Below are 21,245 nucleotides of genomic sequence, written 5' to 3'. Positions count from 1 at the left end.
AAAATAAAAGCGATTATATCAACAGAAACTGCGAATTTTTATTTCAGAAAACTTTTCATGCAATCCAAGTCACAACATTATTTTTTTTGATTTGTCATATTTTCATATATTTATGTTCGCATTTCTGAGGAGCGCAGTGAGTATACACATTTCCAAAAACAGGAAATAATATTCAGATACATGTGAAGAAGTATTCACACATATATATGTGTGTTACTTCGTGCAGTTAATTACATACATATACACGTGATATAAACTTGATTATACCAACGAACACGTTATTTATTTATTTATTTATATATATAAATCAGTATCTTTTTATGTTTTCCGGTATTTTCTCTTCTATTCTTATAAAGTATTGATTTTTCCTTTTAAAATAAAATTCTAAATAGACTTTTCACAAGGGAATGTAATTCGAATTGCAATTGACAAATCGGACATTTAGAAAGTTAGAGTTCGCAGATGTGTTAATTTAAGCATTTTTATTGCTTCATCATCATATAATAATTTATATTCAATACTATTGAATGGATTTACAATGTTTTCAAAAAATTTGCATAGTAAATAAAATACTCACGTAGTTAAATATAACAAATTATTCTCTTCAGATGGTAAAATAATATTTGGTCTACTCTGTAGATTCCGTTGAATAATTATAAATCCGTTAAGTTCTTTTGAGCATGAATTATCAAAAGATGATATAATAAGAAAAATTATATATATATATATATATATATATATATATATATATATATATATATATATATATATATAGACATGCTTAATCTACAGACTTTTCAATAAAAATGGTCGTCTTAGAACGTCTTAGTTGTTGGTGTTATAATTTTGGAGCCGACGTAAATGATTTTTCTCATAAATCATATTATCTCGTACTTTTATTATATATAAATATATATATATATATATATATATATATATATATATATATATACAGACACACACGCACACAAACACACACACATATATATATATATATATATATATATATATATATACAAATAAATGTATATACATATATATATTATATAGAAATGGTTGTGCGAGCGTTTGCGCGTGTGTGCATACCTCTTGGCAGCTGTACATGAATGAGTGAATGCAGAAGTAAGTTTTCTTGTTTCGATTCTATGCACTGTCGTAACCATCTGATGTTCTTCGAGGTGAAGACATTCCGTTTTCATCGGAGGAATCTGGAGAAACCACAATGTTCTTCACATCTGGTGGACTGTCGAGATTCGGAGAGAGGCTTCCATCTCTGTTGCTTGAATTTGATGTGCCATGATGTGAGGAAGCCGACAAGTTCCGACCACAACCATTTGATGTGCTGTTCGATGTGGGCGATCTGTTTTCAGGGGAAGTGTTTGCATTTCCAGTATGATTGCCAGTCGAGGTCGATAGAGGTCGCGGCCGGCGTTTCGCCTCGTCCTTCTTCCATTTCATCCGACGATTTTGGAACCAAATTTTGATGTGCCTTTCCGTTAAATTCAACATAGCCGCCAACTCGATTCTTCGTGGCCGGGAAATATATTTATTGAAATGAAATTCTTTTTCCAGTTCAAGTAGCTGACCTCGCGTGTAAGCTGTCCGAGTTCGCTTATTTTCATCTTCCAGCGAGAATTGCGCTCCTAATAAAAAGAAAAGAAAAGTAGAGATAAATGTTTATGCTACAACATTTAAAATAGCTAATAATAGCCGAGGAATAATTGGAGTAAAAATGAGAAAGATATCATTTTAACTGGTATTTGCGGGTATATATATATACACTATAAATAAAATAGTACTATAAATATTCCAGAATGTGAATGTAATTCATACCCTTTATGTAATAATGAAATCTTTCAGTTAATTTGAAGATAGTTAAATATTCTAAATTAAGAAATTCCTTAGTAAAAGTCCAAACTATAGAGAACCTAAATGCCTAAATTATACTAAATGTGTTAAAGAAACAAATAAAACACCGAATAATTTTATTATATTCATGCCCCCCTCCAAAAAAAAAAAAAAAAAAAGAACCACACAAACTATTATAGTCTACATCTGGTGCATGGAAGAATAATTTACTTAAATTTGTGAATACAAACGTTGAAACACATTAAAAACTTATCTCTGCCTTAGAAATTCACGAATACAAAAACTTGCACGTTTACATGGCCGTGTCATTATTGAAGGAACTTCAAATTGTTCAAAATAAATTTGTAATAACCCCATTGATAAAGCAGCAAACAATACAGCTGTTCTGTGTAAAATATGTTATATATCGTACAACGTTTATTCTAAGAAGAAAGAATTATAGATAAAGTTTCAGATACCTATGAATTAAATAATAATTAATTTGATAGCATTGTTCTGAATAATAGTATTATTTGTGAATATTTGGGATTAAAATTAGAGGAAAGGAAAAACAAACTTCAATGTATGTATTGGATTGAGTAAATGAATAAAAAACAGTTAGCGTCAGATTTATTGTAGCTTCAAAGATATGCGTTAAAACTTTCCCGAAAACACTCGTCTAGCTAAAACCACTATCAATAATTTCCCCCATTTCTTATCTGTGCCTAAACCTAAACGTAGATTCCATGAACAAAGCTTCTTTCTTAGAACTGCACGCCCGTGGAACTCTTTTCCGTTTTCCTGCTTTCCAGCTGAGACTCATTAACCCTTATCCTCGAGTGGCCTCCGGGCCTTGTTAAGTGGTGACTCTTATGTAAAAAACTAGATCTAAAGTGTTTTAATTAATTGATAATCAAATAAATAATTGCCATCAGAAAAGGAAATTCTATAGTAATATCATCTGTTTTGCATTGTAAACAATTCGTATCCATAAATTCTTGAAAAAAAATATATAATAGAAATATATATATATATATATATATAATAGAAATTCATATATATAATAGAAATTCTTGTGTGCAGCAATATATATATATAAGGGCGTTTGCTCAGTTGGTAGAGTGCTTGCCTTGCATGTAAGAGGATCGGGTTTCGAATCCTGAGTTCGGATGTGTCTAACTGATGAGCCCAAATGAGGGCGAAACTCAAGTCTTGGACTTCCGGTTCTTTGACTGTCATGGCTCTTGTGGGCTGCGACGTTGTTTGGCTGTGGAATTTATTATATACAATCTCTCACATTCTGAAAATCCTATCATAAGTTGCTCGCTTGGTTAGCATTGCTGGATAGCATCGTCCTTTCGAGTTAAAACTCCTACATCAGCTTGGGGTTATTAGCTGGTTGGATGACTGCGTCCCTTGTTGAGACGAAGTAGGTTCATTTCAAGGTCGGATTTCGGCGCGGTTTGCTTGATCTGTGTTGGTTAATAGAAATTCTTGTGTGCAGGGCGTTTGCTCAGTTGGTAGAGTGCTTGCCTTGCATATAAGAGGCTCCGGTTTCGAATCCTGAGTTCGGATGTGTCTAACTGATGAGCCCAAATGAGGTCGAAACTCGAATCTTGGACTTCCGATTCTTTGACTGTCATGGCTCTTATGATCTGCGACGTTGTTTGGCTGTGGAATTTATTATATATATATATATATATATATATATATATATATATATATATATATATATATATAAGTTTCTTTGAACCTCCGTGGAATAAGGACTTTGAACATTGTTTGCAGGAGCATTCTATCGAATAATAAATTAGTTGTACATTTTATTTTACAGTTTTAATTTCTGTTCTCCTAATATATGTCATCATTAATCAAAAATTGTATATCTACTTTTTGACGACAATTTATGTATAAATGGTAACGGGGATTTAAAAAAAATAAACATCTGATATATCCAAATGAGTAAAAATTAAACAACACAAGCTATATTTCTGGATTTAGATAAAAAAAAAATTGGGGATAAAATTTGTATTTATAAAATGTTTGATAAAAAACGTTTCCCCCTTTCAACGTATACCGCATAAAACTAGCACGTACCCTATGTATATGTTTTACGGGAGCATTATGTCCGAATTTTTAGGAATAACTCACGTTACTTTAAAATTAATAGATTTTATACTTCCAGTCTCTAGCCTAGTAATAAGGATGATTAAGCAATGTGGTGATAAAAAATATTTGAACAGTTAAATAAAGCATTTGTTCGATATCCCGATGCTTTTAAATCAAAGTAGATTAATGAAGAACTCCAACACTACATTAGTAATGTATATAAAATTCTCATGTATATATTTATAATATTTTTAATTGCTTATATATTTTTTAATAACTGATAACCATAAAGAGATTATTAATAAATAAAAATGTAAATATATAAATAGAATATTAATAACAAACCAGAGGTTGATAAGTATGTGATTCGCCCAAACTATATAAATACAGTAGATTTGGAAATAATAAATAATTTCTTTTTCGGAGACATGGACGAATGATACAGGTAAGCAAAACAAATTTTTTTGATAACAAGAATAGGTTAGCCTAATTAACCTGGAGCAACGAACTGGATCCAATATCTGAAACTTTTTTGTTCTTTTGATTAAAGGAGGTAGCGTAATATATTAATATTTTTATAAGTAAGCATTATTTTTACTTACAAACAGTATATATATATATATATATATATATATATATATATATATATTTATTTATTTAAGCCTCAAATAAATAATATTAATTATGAGTGCAGCCAGAACGTCTTGAAATGTTTGGGATATATGCTTGAAAATGTATATATGTATTTGTATATATAAATGTGTTTAATATATGTAAAAAATAAAAAAATGTCCGCCCACCTAACTTGTAACAAATTACCACGTGACTAGGAAAAAATGTATATATAAGTAAATTAAAAAACAATCTCTACATTTATTTCTACAATATGTCTGAGGATGATAGGAGTACTTCTGTCGAAAGCGCTCGCGATTATGGATCCAACATATACAATTTCGAGAAGAACACAAAAGTATTATTCGGAGATTTGAAAAGATAAAAAGGAAAATTGTAAAACAGAATAATTCCGTGCTATTCAATAATATTTGTCTAAATGAGAAAATGCTACCTAAATATACACAATATATATATATATATATATATATATATATATATATATATATATATATATATATATATAATTTTAAATTTTTAACCCATTAGAGATATTTTAGGTAGAATAGTCCATTAGAGGAAATGTGATATTGTGATAACTTATATTTCTATTTGGTTGGTGCAAAAATAATGCCGTTTTTTGACGTTCAACTTCAAACGATAATAATCCTTTCATAATAAACTTTATTAATCGAAATAAAAACCATTAAAACCGACTCATTTTTGCCAACGAAAAACAAGTTTATTTCCATTAGCATAGAAATCCGAAGTTCTGGAAGCGATGAAGTCATTTAAGGCCGATTCTGCACCACGTCAACAGAAGCAGAAAGTGTCGAGATGCTTGAAAAAGATATAATCGGTTGGCGAAGAATTCGGTGAATATGGCGGATGATGCAGAGTTACGTAGCCAAATTTGTTCAACTTCTCCAGAGTTAGCTGCAAATGCGGACGAGCGTTGTCATGGAGGAAAATGGGTTCCTTCATATTGACCAATCTCGGACACATACGTTGGAGTTTCTGGTGCATTTCATCAATTTGTCGACAGTACTTCAGCCGTAATGCTCCGCCCGGATTCAAGAAGCTGTGATGGATAAGACCGGCCGCAGACCACCAAACAGTCACCAGAACCTATTTTTGGTTCAATTTCAGCTTCGAGAAGTGTTGTGGAGCTTCTGCGGCATCCAACTACTGTGCCGAACGTCGCCGATTGTTGTAGAGTATCCACTTCTCATCACACGTCACAATCCGCTCGAGAAATGGGTCGTATTTTTGCGCAGAAGGAGGGTCGAAGACAGATCAAAACGACGATTTTTTTAAATTATCGTTCAATTTATGCGGCACCCATTTATCCAACTTTTTTTTTACTTCCCTATTTGTTTTAAATGCCGAACGACTGTTGTGCGATCGACCTCGAGTTCAACAGCAACTTCTCGTGTGGTTTTGCAAGAATCGGCTTCAATTAAGGCCTTCAAATGTTCGTTATCAACCGTAGTTGACCAGCCGAGACTGTCTTCCTTTTCGAGGCTCTCGTCCCCATTGTGAAATTTCTTGAACCACCGATGTGCCACATGTTCATTAGTGGTTCCTGGGCCAAACGCATCATTGATATAACAAGCTGTCTCGCCAGATTTTCGGCCTAGTTTGAACTTGAAAAAAAAAATCGTGCTGATTTGAATTTTGTCCATGCTGCAAAAGCCTGCAAAAAGTAAATGAAGAGATTAAAAACGGTAACGAATAACATGATTCAATAGAGCGAAAAACGCGCTTAAAATAATATGCAACATGGCTATATATATATATATATATATATATATATATATATATATATATATATATATATATATATATATATACAGAGTGACCAAAAAAACAGAGGCCATTCAATTGTTTTCCTGAGCATTTTACAGTCAACGGAGAAAAAAGGCCAAAGACCCTAGTGCTTTGCTGTAATGTTTTTAATATAATAAACTAGTTATAACCAAAGTTTTATTTCATTCGGACAAAACACAAAGAAACGGGGCCTAATTAGTGTTGGGGCCCGTTTTTTTGGGTCACCCTATATATATATATATATATATATATATATATATATATATATATATATATATATATATATATATATATATATACCAATGAATTCATTTTGAAATCATATATAGAATATGTGAGAAAACGATATTGTTTTTGAACCAACCTAATAACGAAGGGTAGACAAAGTAGAATACATCAACGACTTCTGACTCTCTACACTTCTTATGTCATTATGTCTAATTAGTTGAAAATTTAATTGTATTTTTCAAACAAATAATTGAAAATGTAGATGCGTCGTTTCATCTTTTCTCTCCTAAGTCAGATATAAAGAAATCCGCCTAAAATGATGCCAAATTAAATATAACTAGTAATATTTAGGGTTAATTTGAGTAAATTGGCTGTTAGAAAGATTTTCTTTCGAATGACTTTTAGAATTGAAATGAAATCGAGCAAAACAACCCAAATGTTTAGCGAAATATATACACTATTCGTAAAAGACGTTTATGAACCTGGCTCATTAGTAAGGAGCAAATGTGGTATTCGTTCTGAAAATTATGATAATTCAGGTGTTGATAAAAATATCTGAATGTTAAAGCTATTGAGGTTGGTCAGAAGTTTTGGCACCTTGGTGATACCATTTGAGCACAGCTAACCAGCATAGCGTTACTACTGTCGACCAAATAAAGAGTCTATTAGACATCTATACGCAGTGTGATTATGTCTGTAAGTGAAACCTTACCAATGAGGGTTGAAGATATGTGTTTCATGGAAAGAAATAATATGATAATGATACGACAGATGTGTAATGTGAGTCTTAAAGATATGCTTAGATCTAATGAAGTCCGAAGAAGATTACGTCTAAACAATGCAAGAAAAAGACAATTTCGATTATATGGCCACGTTGAAAGGATGGATGAGTTTTGGGGTTTATACATGGTGCAGTCCACAAGAAAAAACGACGGAAAAGATGGGAAGAAGTGATAAAAATGGGCTTGAGAGAAAGAGGGATAGTCATAAACTATAAATAGGTTAGTTTGGAAGTCAGTTTCTAAAAGCCGCCCAACGCACTCCAGTATGAAAAACGAACAGTAAGCCGATGATAATGATAATGATGATGTGTATTTCAAGTATAAAAGTAATTTGAGTTTGAAAAAAAATAACATGTAAAAACAAATATGTCTGATAGAAAGAAAGAAGGAAATACAATAAAGAAAGATGTGTTTGCTTAGTTGTTTTGTTTTATTGCATATCAACACTTTTATCTCTACTATTATATAACAGTCACTTTGTGTGTGTGTGTGAGTTCCTTCCTCATAGGTTTCGAAACGATTGAGCTTATGTTTTGCAAATTTCACGTAAGGTTAATGTCTGACTGTGTTCTTAGATATGTTTTGTACAGAAATTCATCCGATAAGTATCGAAAATCGAAAACATCCGATCTTACAAATAACTTTTCTCTCTTATAGATAAAAAGAATATTTTTTACAGGGAAATATTTTACGTTTCACCGATCAAGGGAGATAATAAAATATTAGCAAATCATTTATTCTTAAAAGTAGATTTGTTATAATCTGGCGATATAGCTTAGTGGTAGAGCATTAGAATACAGATTGAATGATCCCCTGTTGAATCCCGGTTGTACCTTACAATTTTTTTCCTATTAATGAGTTCAATTTATGATAAAAGACGGGGTATCATTTAAAATCGCTGCAAATCATTTCTTTGTTAGCATATTTTAAAACTAAACATTAATCAGAAGTGACTTTTCTAGCGCTTCATCGTCAAGCCCAAAACCTAGCTGACGAGATATAGTACACACACAGACGGAATTTGATATCATTTTCATCTAAATTTTCCTTTTTTTTTTGCGAATTAGTCCACCGGGCAAATTATTCCTCGTAATATTTAATAATAAATAGAGGATTGATGCTATTATAATTCATACGCAATCTGCATAAATTACAATATCATGTTTAAGCATATTGTACGACCAAACAATTCCCGGCTACCAGCTAGTATTATATAATGCTGAATCCAGAAAATGAATAGATTGGTTGGTTGTTTTTGTTTTACAGTATATCAACCCTTTTCAGGTTATTTAATGCCGAATCCAATAATTTTGAAGGACAATTTTTTTTTATAGAATATCTTTGTTTTTTTGTTTTTTTCAAGTTGGTTTCTATTTAACCTATAGTTGGCACCCTAACAGGTACTACCACTCCGGGTCAGAGTGGACCTGGGAGCAATGGCAATTAAGAAGTAGCTCCACACTCCCCAAAGCCCGCAAGCAAGCATTGGATATAGTTTAAGGTCATATCCAGGACAGTAGAAAATGAATACAAGAAACAATTTTTATGCTTTGAATTCTTTATATCTTCAGATATTTATTCATGGTGTCTTGTTGTGCTGATTTGTTTCAGGAGATATCAAGTCTGTTCAGGTTGTGCTGCATCCAGTAATTTTGGAAACATTTATGATATTTGTTTTATTTGTTTTCTAGAAGAAAATTGTTGCTTTTGTTCTTGCCTTTGAAGAATATGATTGAGTTTTACAAAAGGAAAGGAAAAAAATATTAGCATGAATTTTAGTGCAGTTTAGCTCAGTAAGACAACCTGGTCTGATAGCATCAGTAGTAAGGAAAGAAGGAAAAGAAGAAAGGAAAAAGTGAGATAGGAAGATAATCAGAAAGACGAGGAGGAAGTGAAGAAGTTGTATATAAGTATAATAGGTGTGAAACATTGCTTGCACATTCATGTCCAAGCCGTAATGGATCAGCACAGATTGCCAAGTATTCATCTTTTGACCAACGGCGTATAAAATATATTATAAACAATCTCTAACAAACTTATGTACACATCAATTTTATTTCAGGCCTAAACATATACACCCAATACTTTAAAAGTTGGCCACCTGTTTTTGTGTGTTAGCGATTTTTGTTCAAACACAAATAAACTTGTACAAACTAACGGATTACGCCGTCACTTCCCGCCTGAATCTCCTTGCCGGTCGTTTGGCGTGAAAAGCAGCAGGCAACATCAAAACGCCGCATTCCTGTGACGTGAAAAACTCGCGTTGCTTAAATAAACAAAGAAACATTTCCAATAAGAGAGACAAGCACGTTGCTCGGCCATGAAAGCTTGTCACCAATATGGTGTAAACTTCTTTGTTCAAATATTTATAAATTTCGAAAAGAAAAATAGCGGAAGTTTTTCGATCCCCATATTGTGACTTCAACGAAGTGTTTTGGCGATCGGTCATTTTGGTGGGAAGGTTCAGAACGGATATTGGTTTAATGATCAACCAAACTTTAACGATTTAATCTTTTCTGCAAAAGTGGGCGAGAGTTAGGAATACATTTTATGGGTAATTATAAGAGAAAATATGTCTCTGAAAAGGATGTAATGAGGAAGAGAAAGAAAGAAAGAAAGAGAGAGAGACAAAGCAAGATGCAGTAAAACTTGGTGTAATATAGCATGTTAGCGTAAATTACACTAATTGCCAAACTTATATAACCTTATTCAAGAGTTATCAAAATATAAGAATAAGGAAAGCAAATTAAAACAAACAAACAACAACCTATATTTATATTGATTTATTTATTGCGGACTATTATTCTCATCTTTATTAGTTGTTGTTTCACGATGTTTCGGCCAACTATTCCTCTGGCCTTCGTCAGGTGGTAACCGCGACGGATAGGAACTTCGAATCTCCTAACTGCATTCTCAGCAATCACTGCCATCCGTAGTTGTTGTCGTCTCACCACAACTACGGATGCCAGTGATTGCTGAGAATGCAGTTAGGAGATTCGAAGTTCCTATCCGTCGCGGTTACCACCTGACGAAGGCCAGAGGAATAGTTGGCCGAAACGTCGTGAAACAACAACTAATAAAGATGAGAATAATAGTCCGCAATAAATAAATTAATATAAATAATACTCATCTCAATAATGAATTCCAATTGAAATAATATATAAACCTATATGTACTTAAAAACATGAAACATTGGCAAGATACACTTGTAATCATTATTCAGAATACTGCAGAAAATTTCTGCCGGGTTTATATAATAGTACTCAAGAGCAAATAGAACTACTTAATTAATATTTTTATTTATATTGTTACATCCTCCCTTCGGGTCCTATTCCTAAATATTCCAGGATATTCAAGTAGAAATAATCCATATGTTGAGAGGGTTATCGACAGGAGCATGTGCTAGACAACATTTCGAAATCCCTTGCCGTCAAAATTTTAATAATATATAATAACACGATTTTAACTTAGGAATGGTTATGTCAATTATCGGTACGATTAAACAGAGTTCGCATGATAATGTCTATATAAAGAAATGCAAAGACGACACCTTTGGTAAAAAAAGTTAACATAATCCCTTTTTTTTTTTTTTTTTTTTTTGAAAACTCATAACATAGACGGGTCTAAGACAAATTAAATTCCAAAGTACAGCAATAAAAAAAAAATAAGCAATTGAAAATCTCTTTCAAGATGGTTCCTGTAATGTAGATGCTATGAACACTATAAAGCTGATCCATTCGAGAAATTTCGTAATTTCTCTTTCCCCTTGCTTTTTTTCTACATTACCATTTGCTTGTGGAGAACGGAGTTTTAAAATCATTCAACAGGTGTGGTCTGAACGGGGTCTTAATAGCAACTGACTAATGCCCAAAATAATGGTTGTTTTTATTTTTGGCGCTAGACTTGGTTACTTTTTTAAAATTTAACCCGATTGGCCACTGGCTCTTCCTTCATTAGAATGCTCTGCTGTTACCTATTTTAGGTGATAATGATCTTGGATCGTCACAGTATAAATATGATAAAAACCATTACCACTATAATAATGTTTCGATTGGTAATCATTTAAATTACAATCGTAGTCGCTTTCGTACGTTTGAACCCTCTTGACTGTTTACTAAGTATGGGCAAAAATGGCGGTAAAATAGAGGGACATAGTTTTGAAAGCCGGTTTATCATAATTTTTTGTAGGTTCCGACTACTTTTGATTGTATTTGAAAGAATAAAGCCTAAAGTTAATTTCTAAACAGAAAAAACAATATTTGTACACGAAGATAGAAATGAAAAATGTTTTCACGGCAACCCGGCGAGCTAACAAATTTAGCTAAACTTTGAAGTTAAATAAATTCAATGTAAATATCGTTTAAAAGATAAATAAGGGTCTATTTCAAAGATAATTAGTAAAGGAATAAGATATTGAATTAAATGAAAAACACCTTGTTTGTACAAAAATAGCCCCCAAAAGCGAGAGCTTTTCGCATAGTTCACGCAAAACAAATGAATGTCATTTAAACATGGATTATACGATAGCCTAAAATGACAAAATGTCAAAGGGCTGTCCGAAAATGATGTCAGGTAGTTAAAGGTAGGTAAAGAGTGCTCGTTTTCTTTTTCCCCAGACGTGCATCCGTACATTCCTATCGTAAACGTTTATATAATTTTTACCATTTTTTAAATTTAATTATTTTCTATGTTCGTCCTTTTAATTAAAAAAATATTTTTCAAGATTATATAAAAATTATGTTACGCTGAAAGTATCACATTCATTCAAATAAGGAAAATATTAGAATCCTACATATAACAATTATGCAAAACCTGTAATCTAAAAAAAATAGAAATATTTTTTGCAATTATAATTTTTTTCTGTAAAAATATTTAATAAACAATGCTTAATTCAATGATAATATCGGTAGTTCGAGAAATTATTTTTTCTTCGAGTTATATCGAATTCATTAATACGGGCTTTAAGGGTTTTTTTTCGTAATGTTTCTAAAAAATATTTTTTTGTAATTGTTACAATTTACGATGCTTTATTTTCATAAAAAAGCAAAAATAAGTTAATTCATTTTTTTTTACTACTGAAAAACCATAACTTTAGTAAAGGTGTTTTTATTTAAACAAAATAATACATTTTCACTTAGAGTCAAATAAAACAATGGATTCATTATATTTTGTTATCATGATTTGATAAATACTGAAAATTTCATTAACATTGGGATATTTCCTGAATTTTGGTGAATTTTTAAGTAAAGGGAGGGGCCAAAATGTTTATACATTTTAAGCATCAACTTTCATTTTGCACGTACCTATCGTTTTTTTGTTGTGGCCTTATTTAGAATTTATAGATGTTAAATTTCCTTTAATTCTCATAGCAATTGTTAGTAACCTGCATGTAACGTCTTAGCAAATGGAGTCAAATGTAACTTTGTGGCTGGGTTCGAATCTCCCGAGCAGTAGGAATTTTCACTTTCTGCACTGATGATTGCAAAAGTATGAAACACTAATATATATATATATATATATATATATATATATATATATATATATCCTAACCTAATGGCAAGCAATCTACGAAAGATTAATGCAAGCAACAGTAAACGTAGTCACCAGTTTTGTCTTCTCTGCACCAGCCTCTCGAACCAAAGGTTCTCAATTCCTTCGCCACCCTTACTCATGGTACGCCTCCATGCTGGTCTATCTTCGGCTAGCTCCTCCCACACATTCACATCAATGACCAAAGCGATCAGGTCCCGTTTGGCCACGTCTTTAAAGCACAGCGCCAGGCGACCGCGGCTTCTTGTTCCATTTTCCACATATATATATATATATATATATATATATATATATATATATATATATATATATATATATATATATGATTAGTTTTTTTGGAAAAAGAATTCCAGCAGAGTGCTCAATTAAAAGGAAAATCCAAATTTTAAGAGCGTACTTATATTTTGTGTACAGAAAGTTGTTAGTTGAGACAGGTCATTGGTACCGTCGGTTTCAAGCCCGATAATAAGGCCCGTTTAAGGTATCCTTATCGAGCTCTCTTCAGCCAATATTCGTCTATCTTATAACCGGAAGTGTGAAGTATATATACCTCGCGAATCCACGTTCAAATCTCGGTTTGTTTAATCCCCCCCCCCTTTTTTTTTTTTTTTTTTTTTTTTTTTTTTTTTTTTTTTTTTTTTTTTTTTTATTTATCTATCTATATCTATCTATATATATATATATATATATATATATATCGGGTAATGTAATACCTAATTTTCAGCTTTGAATTATTTAAATTTAAGATCTAATTTCGAAAAAATGTTTTTTTTATATTAATCGATTTTAATTTGAACCCCATTTAATTTTAAAATCTCTTTCCTTATGTATAAAAACTTCAAAATCTGTATTGGTATCGGTTAAAAACTTAAAAATTCGTTTAATTATATCGAACATTTAAAAATTTCCAAAAATACGTTTAAAGTTTTAAAAAATATATTTTTAATTATATCGAATCACGTTTAAAAATTTCGAAATACGTTTAAAAATTATTTTTTAAAAACCCAAATCTTTCAAGGTTTGGGGAAGTGAGTATTTATCTATCCTAAGTGATTTCCCTAGTTTATTAACATTATTATATTTTTCTATAGTTTTAAATTCGAAATAGATTATAAATTATATTTATAAAATATAATATATATATATATATATATATATATATATATGACATTAATTAAAAATCTATAATATAATTGCGATTAAAATCCAAGTTTACCGACTAATTATTTATGTATTTACAATTTTTTTTCCTTATATATATATATATAAAAACAACATCTAAGTGTTGTTCTTTTCATTGATCCAATTTATTAGGAGACCCTTCCTCCTATGTATGCAACTTTTCAAAGCTTCACTCCTCACATTTAAACATTTTATTTTTGGGTCATGAATGGACCGGAGGATGTAGTATTTCTCTGCGTTACAGAGTGAGCATTGACTTAATTCCGGGACGTATGCTGGTCTATGCTCTATTTTGAAGCACTCTAGATCTCGAGAAGAAAATACACAAACCCTTTCACAAACTAAATGAAAAACTCATGTATATAAATAAGGGTTCATGCCACCCACCCACAGTGTTTAAAAATATGGTAGCGAACATTAGCCAAAGGATTTCACGGCTTTCTTCGAACGCTGAAGTGTTCGAGAAAGCAGCACCATATTATAATGACGCACTGCATCAAAGTGGGTTCAATGAAAACATAAAATTTCAACAAACCCAGAATAAAGAAAATATAAAACGAAAGAGGAAACGGAAAATAATCTGGTTCTTACCTCCGTTTTCATTGAACACTAAAACTAGAGTAGGGCATTGTTTTCTTAGCCTTCTAGACAAACATTTTCCAAGAACACATAGACTACATAAACTTTTTAATAGAAACACGGTGAAAGTTAGTTACTCGACAGCTCCATCAATAAAGTCGATAATATCCAAAGAACCAAAAAAGATAAATAACGCAGGCTGCTCTTGCAGGACCAAAAATAGCTGTCCATTGGAGGGTAATTGTAAAGCTGAATCCCTTGTCTATGAGGCCACAGTAACGGAACAATCCACAAATATACCGGAAATATATATAGGTATGACAAAAGGCCAATTTAAACAAAGATATTATGCACATATGAGCTCCTTTAGAGCTAAAACAAGGATGAATACAGCATTAGCTACCCGCGTGTGGGAGCTTAAAGAAAAAAATACACCCTTTTCCATAAAATGGAGAAAAATAGAGCATAGACCAGCATACGTCCCGGAATTAAGTCAATGCTCACTCTGTAACGCAGAGAAATACTACATCCTCCGGTCCATTCATGACCCAAAAATAAAATGTTTAAATGTGAGGAGTGAAGCTTTGAAAAGTTGCATACATAGGAGGAAGGGTCTCCTAATAAATTGGATCAATGAAAAGAACAACACTTAGATGTTGTTTTTATATATATATATATAAGGAAAAAAAATTGTAAATACATAAATAATTAGTCGGTAAACTTGGATTTTAATCGCAATTATATTATAGATTTTTAATTAATGTCATATATATATATATATATATATATATATATATATATATATATATATTATATTTTATAAATGTAATTTATAATCTATTTCGAATTTAAAACTATAGAAAAATATAATAATGTTAATAAACTAGGGAAATCACTTAGGATAGATAAATACTCACTTCCCCAAACCTTGAAAGATTTGGGTTTTTAAAAAATAATTTTTAAACGTATTTCGAAATTTTTAAACGTGATTCGATATAATTAAAAATATATTTTTTAAAACTTTAAACGTATTTTTGGAAATTTTTAAATGTTCGATATAATTAAACGAATTTTTAAGTTTTTAACCGATACCAATACAGATTTTGAAGTTTTTATACATAAGGAAAGAGATTTTAAAATTAAATGGGGTTCAAATTAAAATCGATTAATATAAAAAAAACATTTTTTCGAAATTAGATCTTAAATTTAAATAATTCAAAGCTGAAAATTAGGTATTACATTACCCGATATATATATATATATATATATAGATAGATATAGATAGATAAAAAAAAAAAAAAAAAAAAAGGGGGGGGGATTAAACAAACCGAGATTTGAACGTGGATTCGCGAGGTATATATACTTCACACTTCCGGTTATAAGATAGACGAATATTGGCTGAAGAGAGCTCGATAAGGATACCTTAAACGGGCCTTATTATCGGGCTTGAAACCGACGGTACCAATGACCTGTCTCAACTAACAACTTTCTGTACACAAAATATATATATATATATATATATAATAGAAACTAGAACGCCCCCCCAAAAAAAAAACGATGCCTTCTCTGTTTTTTCTCTCAAATAAATTATTCATTCATTCCAAAGAGTAAAGAATTTTTTACTTAAAAAAAAAGAACTGATGAAGAAATTTCTAAAGCCGAAAGCTTGTTTGTTCTTTAAAATAAATAAATAATTCATTTATTAGAAAAACAAAAAACAAACAAAAAACATATCGTTATGTAGCTTTCATATAATGCTATAATATAATTTGAATACGAAACGATGTTTTCAAAGTGTCATTTTTTTATTAAAGCACACACATATAACTATATAAACAATCGAATTTAAAATTCCTCTGACTACTTTATTCAAACATAACATAAATTTACTAACCGTTTTATGCATGTTTTTTAAGTCTACAAATACACAACATAATAAAATATAAAATAAATAAAAAACGTTTATCTGCATCTATTCACTACTTATCTCCTTCTCCTTATATATGATAAAATGATTGAATAAAAGTTTCCCCCTGGACCAAAGTACTGTAGGTTTACAACAACAGACGCCACATGCAAATTAATTATACCTAGACTATTAGCTACTATATTATGTAAATTTAGAACTCCATTTAAGACACAAATAGTTGTTATAATAAATTGCTACATTGTATCTTAGGAGCAACAATAACACAACCCTAATATCTTTAGAGGAAGAAGTTTTTATTTGTCCCCCTAGATATTTAGTCCTCCTACCACTACTCTTCAATGCCGGGAAGAAATCTACAATTTCTACAGATAATTTTGTTTCGCCCATCGTAATTGGATTATAAACAGGTAGACATAAAATAAGCTTTCCCTTTTCCAATTCAGAAATGATAACGGCTCCCCGCCAAAATCCGTCCACTCTGATTGTCTGAACGCTGAAATTTCTCAAACTCCAAAATTTGATTCCACTAAATAAACGAACACTTACTAACATTAAAATATAACGTCACTAACAGACATGTTTTAAAGGCTTTTTATTTTTCATTAAATACATAATTCTTTTTATTTTTCATTAGAGTTATCGTACATGTTAATAATCAAATCTTTTCTCATGCACAACGTGCTGTTGTTCCAAATCGTATTTAGAAGTCATTACAGTCTTGCTTTTTTGTTTGTGTGCGTATGCGTGTGTGCGTGTGTGCATGTATGCCTGTGTGTGTGCGTGTGTAGTACGCTAGGCTTCAATTCTTCTTATTTTACATTAAATACATCTTTGATGTTAATAAACATTTTGCTTATACACTTATATTAACGTGCTATTTTTTTAGAATCGCATTTAAAAATTATTACAGCCGTGTTTGGGCGTGTCTGTTTGTATGTGTGCGTGTGTGTGTGTATGCAAACGACACAAGTCAATCTAATACTTGCGTTAACCAGACTGAGCCACAGCAAAACGTGGCCGAGTACAGCTAGTTAAATAATATAACCAAACATTTATTTTACCGTGAATAAGTATCACCACCCTGGATCAATATCAAAGTGTTACTTCATCTATCAATGCATAATTGATATAAGTGACCATTCATAGTCGGTTTTATAGATGTTTACTTCCTTCTGATTTACCTTTTTACCCTAAACAGAGCGTGTTACTAATGTAGATAAAAGGGCTACTGTAATAAAGGCAACATTTATAGGTAGCCATCATGAGTGGGGAGATGAGAAGCACGTGTGTTCACATTCAAAATTCTCCGTGCTTGTAAACAGAAGGCAGGAAGGAAATTGCCCAATTTGCAAGCGATCAGAGAAAATAAGTTATTAAAGCATAAATAACCCGACATCTAAATACATCTAAAAAGTATGGATGTGATTTTGCTGCTAATCAAGCGATTCGAGAGTATAACATTTTCTCCCCCCCTCTCTTATTTCTTTAAATTTATTTATACATTTTTCTTAAATATTTATTGTTTCTTATTTTATTCTTATCCATTTCATACAATTTATATTGCCACTTTAACATAAGGAGCTACATTTTGGGATTAAGTATGCAGGGAACTACGTCGGAAGCTAAGAAGCGATATGTCTATTTATATTTCATTTCAAGTTTTGCAGGTTAATATAATCAAGATCAGAGATGAGATTCCAAAGTCTAGACGTTTGAGGGAGGCTATTAGAGTAGGCCTTCTGGCATTCAGGAATCTGAACAGTGAAGGGATAGGATTCTGCTGCGTGACGGGTTAATCGGAAATACGTACGCCAAGGGAGCACATTTGCTATTAGTTCATCAGAGCACCTATTGAAATACTCTTATAAAATAAGCACGGCAATGCAACGTTGTAGCGATGGAACAGAAGTTGAAGTCTGCTTGAATTTATTTATATATTTGGTAATTGTCTGACTTAAAGAATTTTCTCTATTTTTATTTTACTTTATGCTTCCATTTATTCACTTACAATTATTTTTTGAGGTGAGTTTTTGCCTGTCTTTTTTCTTTTGTTGTTTTTTTCTGATAATTTTAGCCACTATTTTTTTCAGAATCGCCATATATATCAAGAGAGTAGTATAAGAAAGCTATAGCAATACGGGGAACTGGCTGTTGTATTGACGTGACGTATGAACAAAAATGGAAAAATGAAAGGTCTTATTTGTTGTGTTATTTTTTAAAACTTCATATATCCGTTTAGTTTTTAGGATAATCACAAAACAAATCAGTAAATATAAATTTACTGCTTAATACAACCGGCATGGGGAGGTCTTACTATTTCGAGAATAATATCCCTTTTTCAAAAGAAAAGAAACCAATGAATATCCTTAAAGACAGGAAAGCATTAAAATATCGTAGAGCAGAAATGGATGTGGGAACGAGACAATTGTAAAGCAGAAAACGATTTATGCATAGGTTTCGTTATTTATTATCATCAGTACTACTATAGACATTTTCATTTTTCTATTTATTCATCTATTTAATTTAATATTTTTAATATTTTTTTAATTGTTTGTTGATTATTTCGTTTTAATTTTAGCGAATGAGATATCAGTTATTGTTTAAATTTGTACCAGGCGTAAGTGGTGCCGTGAATCCGTAATGGAGACAGCATTTAATGTTTTTTTATTTTGTCTATTAGCATAATTTTAAAATTTTTATATAATTATAACGATAATTGTTTATGGTATTTCAATGGTTTTCTTTTCTAAAGGGCATTCTTTGACCCCTTTTCTTTTGAAATATTAAGACCCCAACCATCCCGGTTATATCAAAGAGTAAGCTCATATCTATTGATTTGTATTGTGGTTATATTGAAAAATAAATGTATATACGAAGTTAAAAAATAACTAAACAAATAAGACTATCTTTCTTTTGTTCATTTTTGTTGATAAGTTACGCAAATCCAAAAGCCGGTTTCCTGCAATGCTATGGCCTTCTTATACTCCTCCATATATATTTACCAAAAATGCTTCAAGCAAACTACCTCTCTCTATTATATATATATATATATATATATATATATATATATATATATATATATGTTGGTGCTATTTTTGTTATCTCTACTTATATATATATAATGAATATTGTGTGTGTGAGTTCGTTTACTATGCATTCTGCAAAGGTTGGGCTAAAAATTTTAAATTTCACACAAATGTACTTTATATGACTAAGAATGTTCTTAGATAAGTTTTCTATCGGAATGCCTCCGATAAGTATCAAAACTCGACACAAGAAAAATGAAAGAACTGTCCAATTTTGACCAACATTAACAATACACCACAAGTGTATTAAAGTGCCGCAGTAGCATAAAAGCCTGGCGTATAACCATTATAGTTGACTTTTGCAATTTAAACGTTTATTCTAGCTATTATGTTAAAATAAATTTATAAAATCAATAGTTAGTTCACTAAAATGTAGAATGCGATTTATTGTAGACTAAATCACTGGTGGTAGGCATGCGAAGGTGTCTCTCGGTGCTCTACGGAGGGTCCAAAACTAGATAAGATATTCAATCGATTTGAAAAATAGGTCATTTCTCCGATTTCGATAACAATAAAACTCTTGGAAGTTATGGATATTAGTTGATCCTAAGGGCTTACTGCTAGTAATATATTGTTTAAACTTGTTTTTCTTGTTTTATTTATGTGTATGTATTTATTTGTCTCTACTTTCCTGTCTTATTCGTCATCCCCTCCCCTTCGCGACTATTCAAACAGGCACAGCCATGCTACAAAGTAAACTAGCGATAAAAAAGTCAAAATGCCGGAATTATTTTCTATTTTAGAGTAGATAAAGTTAGGACTTTTTTTTAAAGTTAGGACTTTAAAAAAATGTAAATTTAATATATTTACACATTTAAACGTAACGAATTTTATTCTATAAATAGATAGGCACACGTGCACAAGTTATCCGGAAATAGAAATCTTCTTCCGCTCTAGAAAGACACGGCAATATGCCAGTTGGCAAAAACAGAAGCGAAACCATGATGGCAAACAGACGTTAAGTATTTTAAAATTCATCCTAACAAATGTTTTTCATGTTACCTTGTTTAAACTTGTTTTTCTTGTTTTATTTATGTATATGTATTTATTTGTCTCTACTTTCCTGTCTTATTCGTCACCCCCCCCCTTCGCGACTACTGAAACAGGCACAGCCATGCTTCAAAGTAAATTAACGATAAAAAAACAAAACAAAATGCCGGGAATTATTTTCCCTATTAGAGTAGATAAAGTTAGGACTTTATTTAAGTAATATACTTAATATATACTATTACTGCAAGCTTGCCTATATTGAAAATGCTTGCTTCCTGGCTAGCCAATCAAACCATCTTATATAGTTAGTCTTATTTTCAATTATATTCGAAATATAATACAGTGACATTAGCAAAGAAAAAGTCACCTATGAAAATGGACCTCCTAAATTAAAATCTTGAATAATTATCTAAACTCGAATGTAAATTAATATTAAGCTGACTTTACAAATTGATAAAAGTCAATTATTGGATTTTAATTATGAGGTGAAGCTCCAATGATTCAAACTCGAGATAGATA

At 31.2% G+C, this 21,245-nt stretch overlaps 1 protein-coding gene across 1 annotated transcript in view; it reads right to left on the bottom strand.

Annotated features, from left to right (window-relative positions):
- Nucleotides 1-1,065: 1,065 nt before the first annotated feature.
- The window catches only part of LOC145260691 (uncharacterized), a 240,924-nt gene continuing 220,744 nt past the window's right edge, over nt 1,066-21,245 (bottom strand). The window contains exon 3 of the mRNA XM_080119094.1: nt 1,066-1,643. Within this exon, the coding sequence (XP_079975220.1) occupies nt 1,144-1,643 (500 nt within the window). The 3' untranslated portion in view covers nt 1,066-1,143. The remainder of the gene's footprint in view (nt 1,644-21,245) is intronic.

This window comes from Euprymna scolopes, chromosome 3 (assembly GCF_053919585.1).
Source record: "Euprymna scolopes isolate OS-2025 chromosome 3, ASM5391958v1, whole genome shotgun sequence".
Lineage (NCBI taxonomy): Eukaryota > Metazoa > Mollusca > Cephalopoda > Sepiida > Sepiolidae > Euprymna > Euprymna scolopes.
The sequence above is the reverse complement of the archived record's forward strand: the minus strand, read 5'-3'. Positions and strand labels throughout refer to the sequence as shown.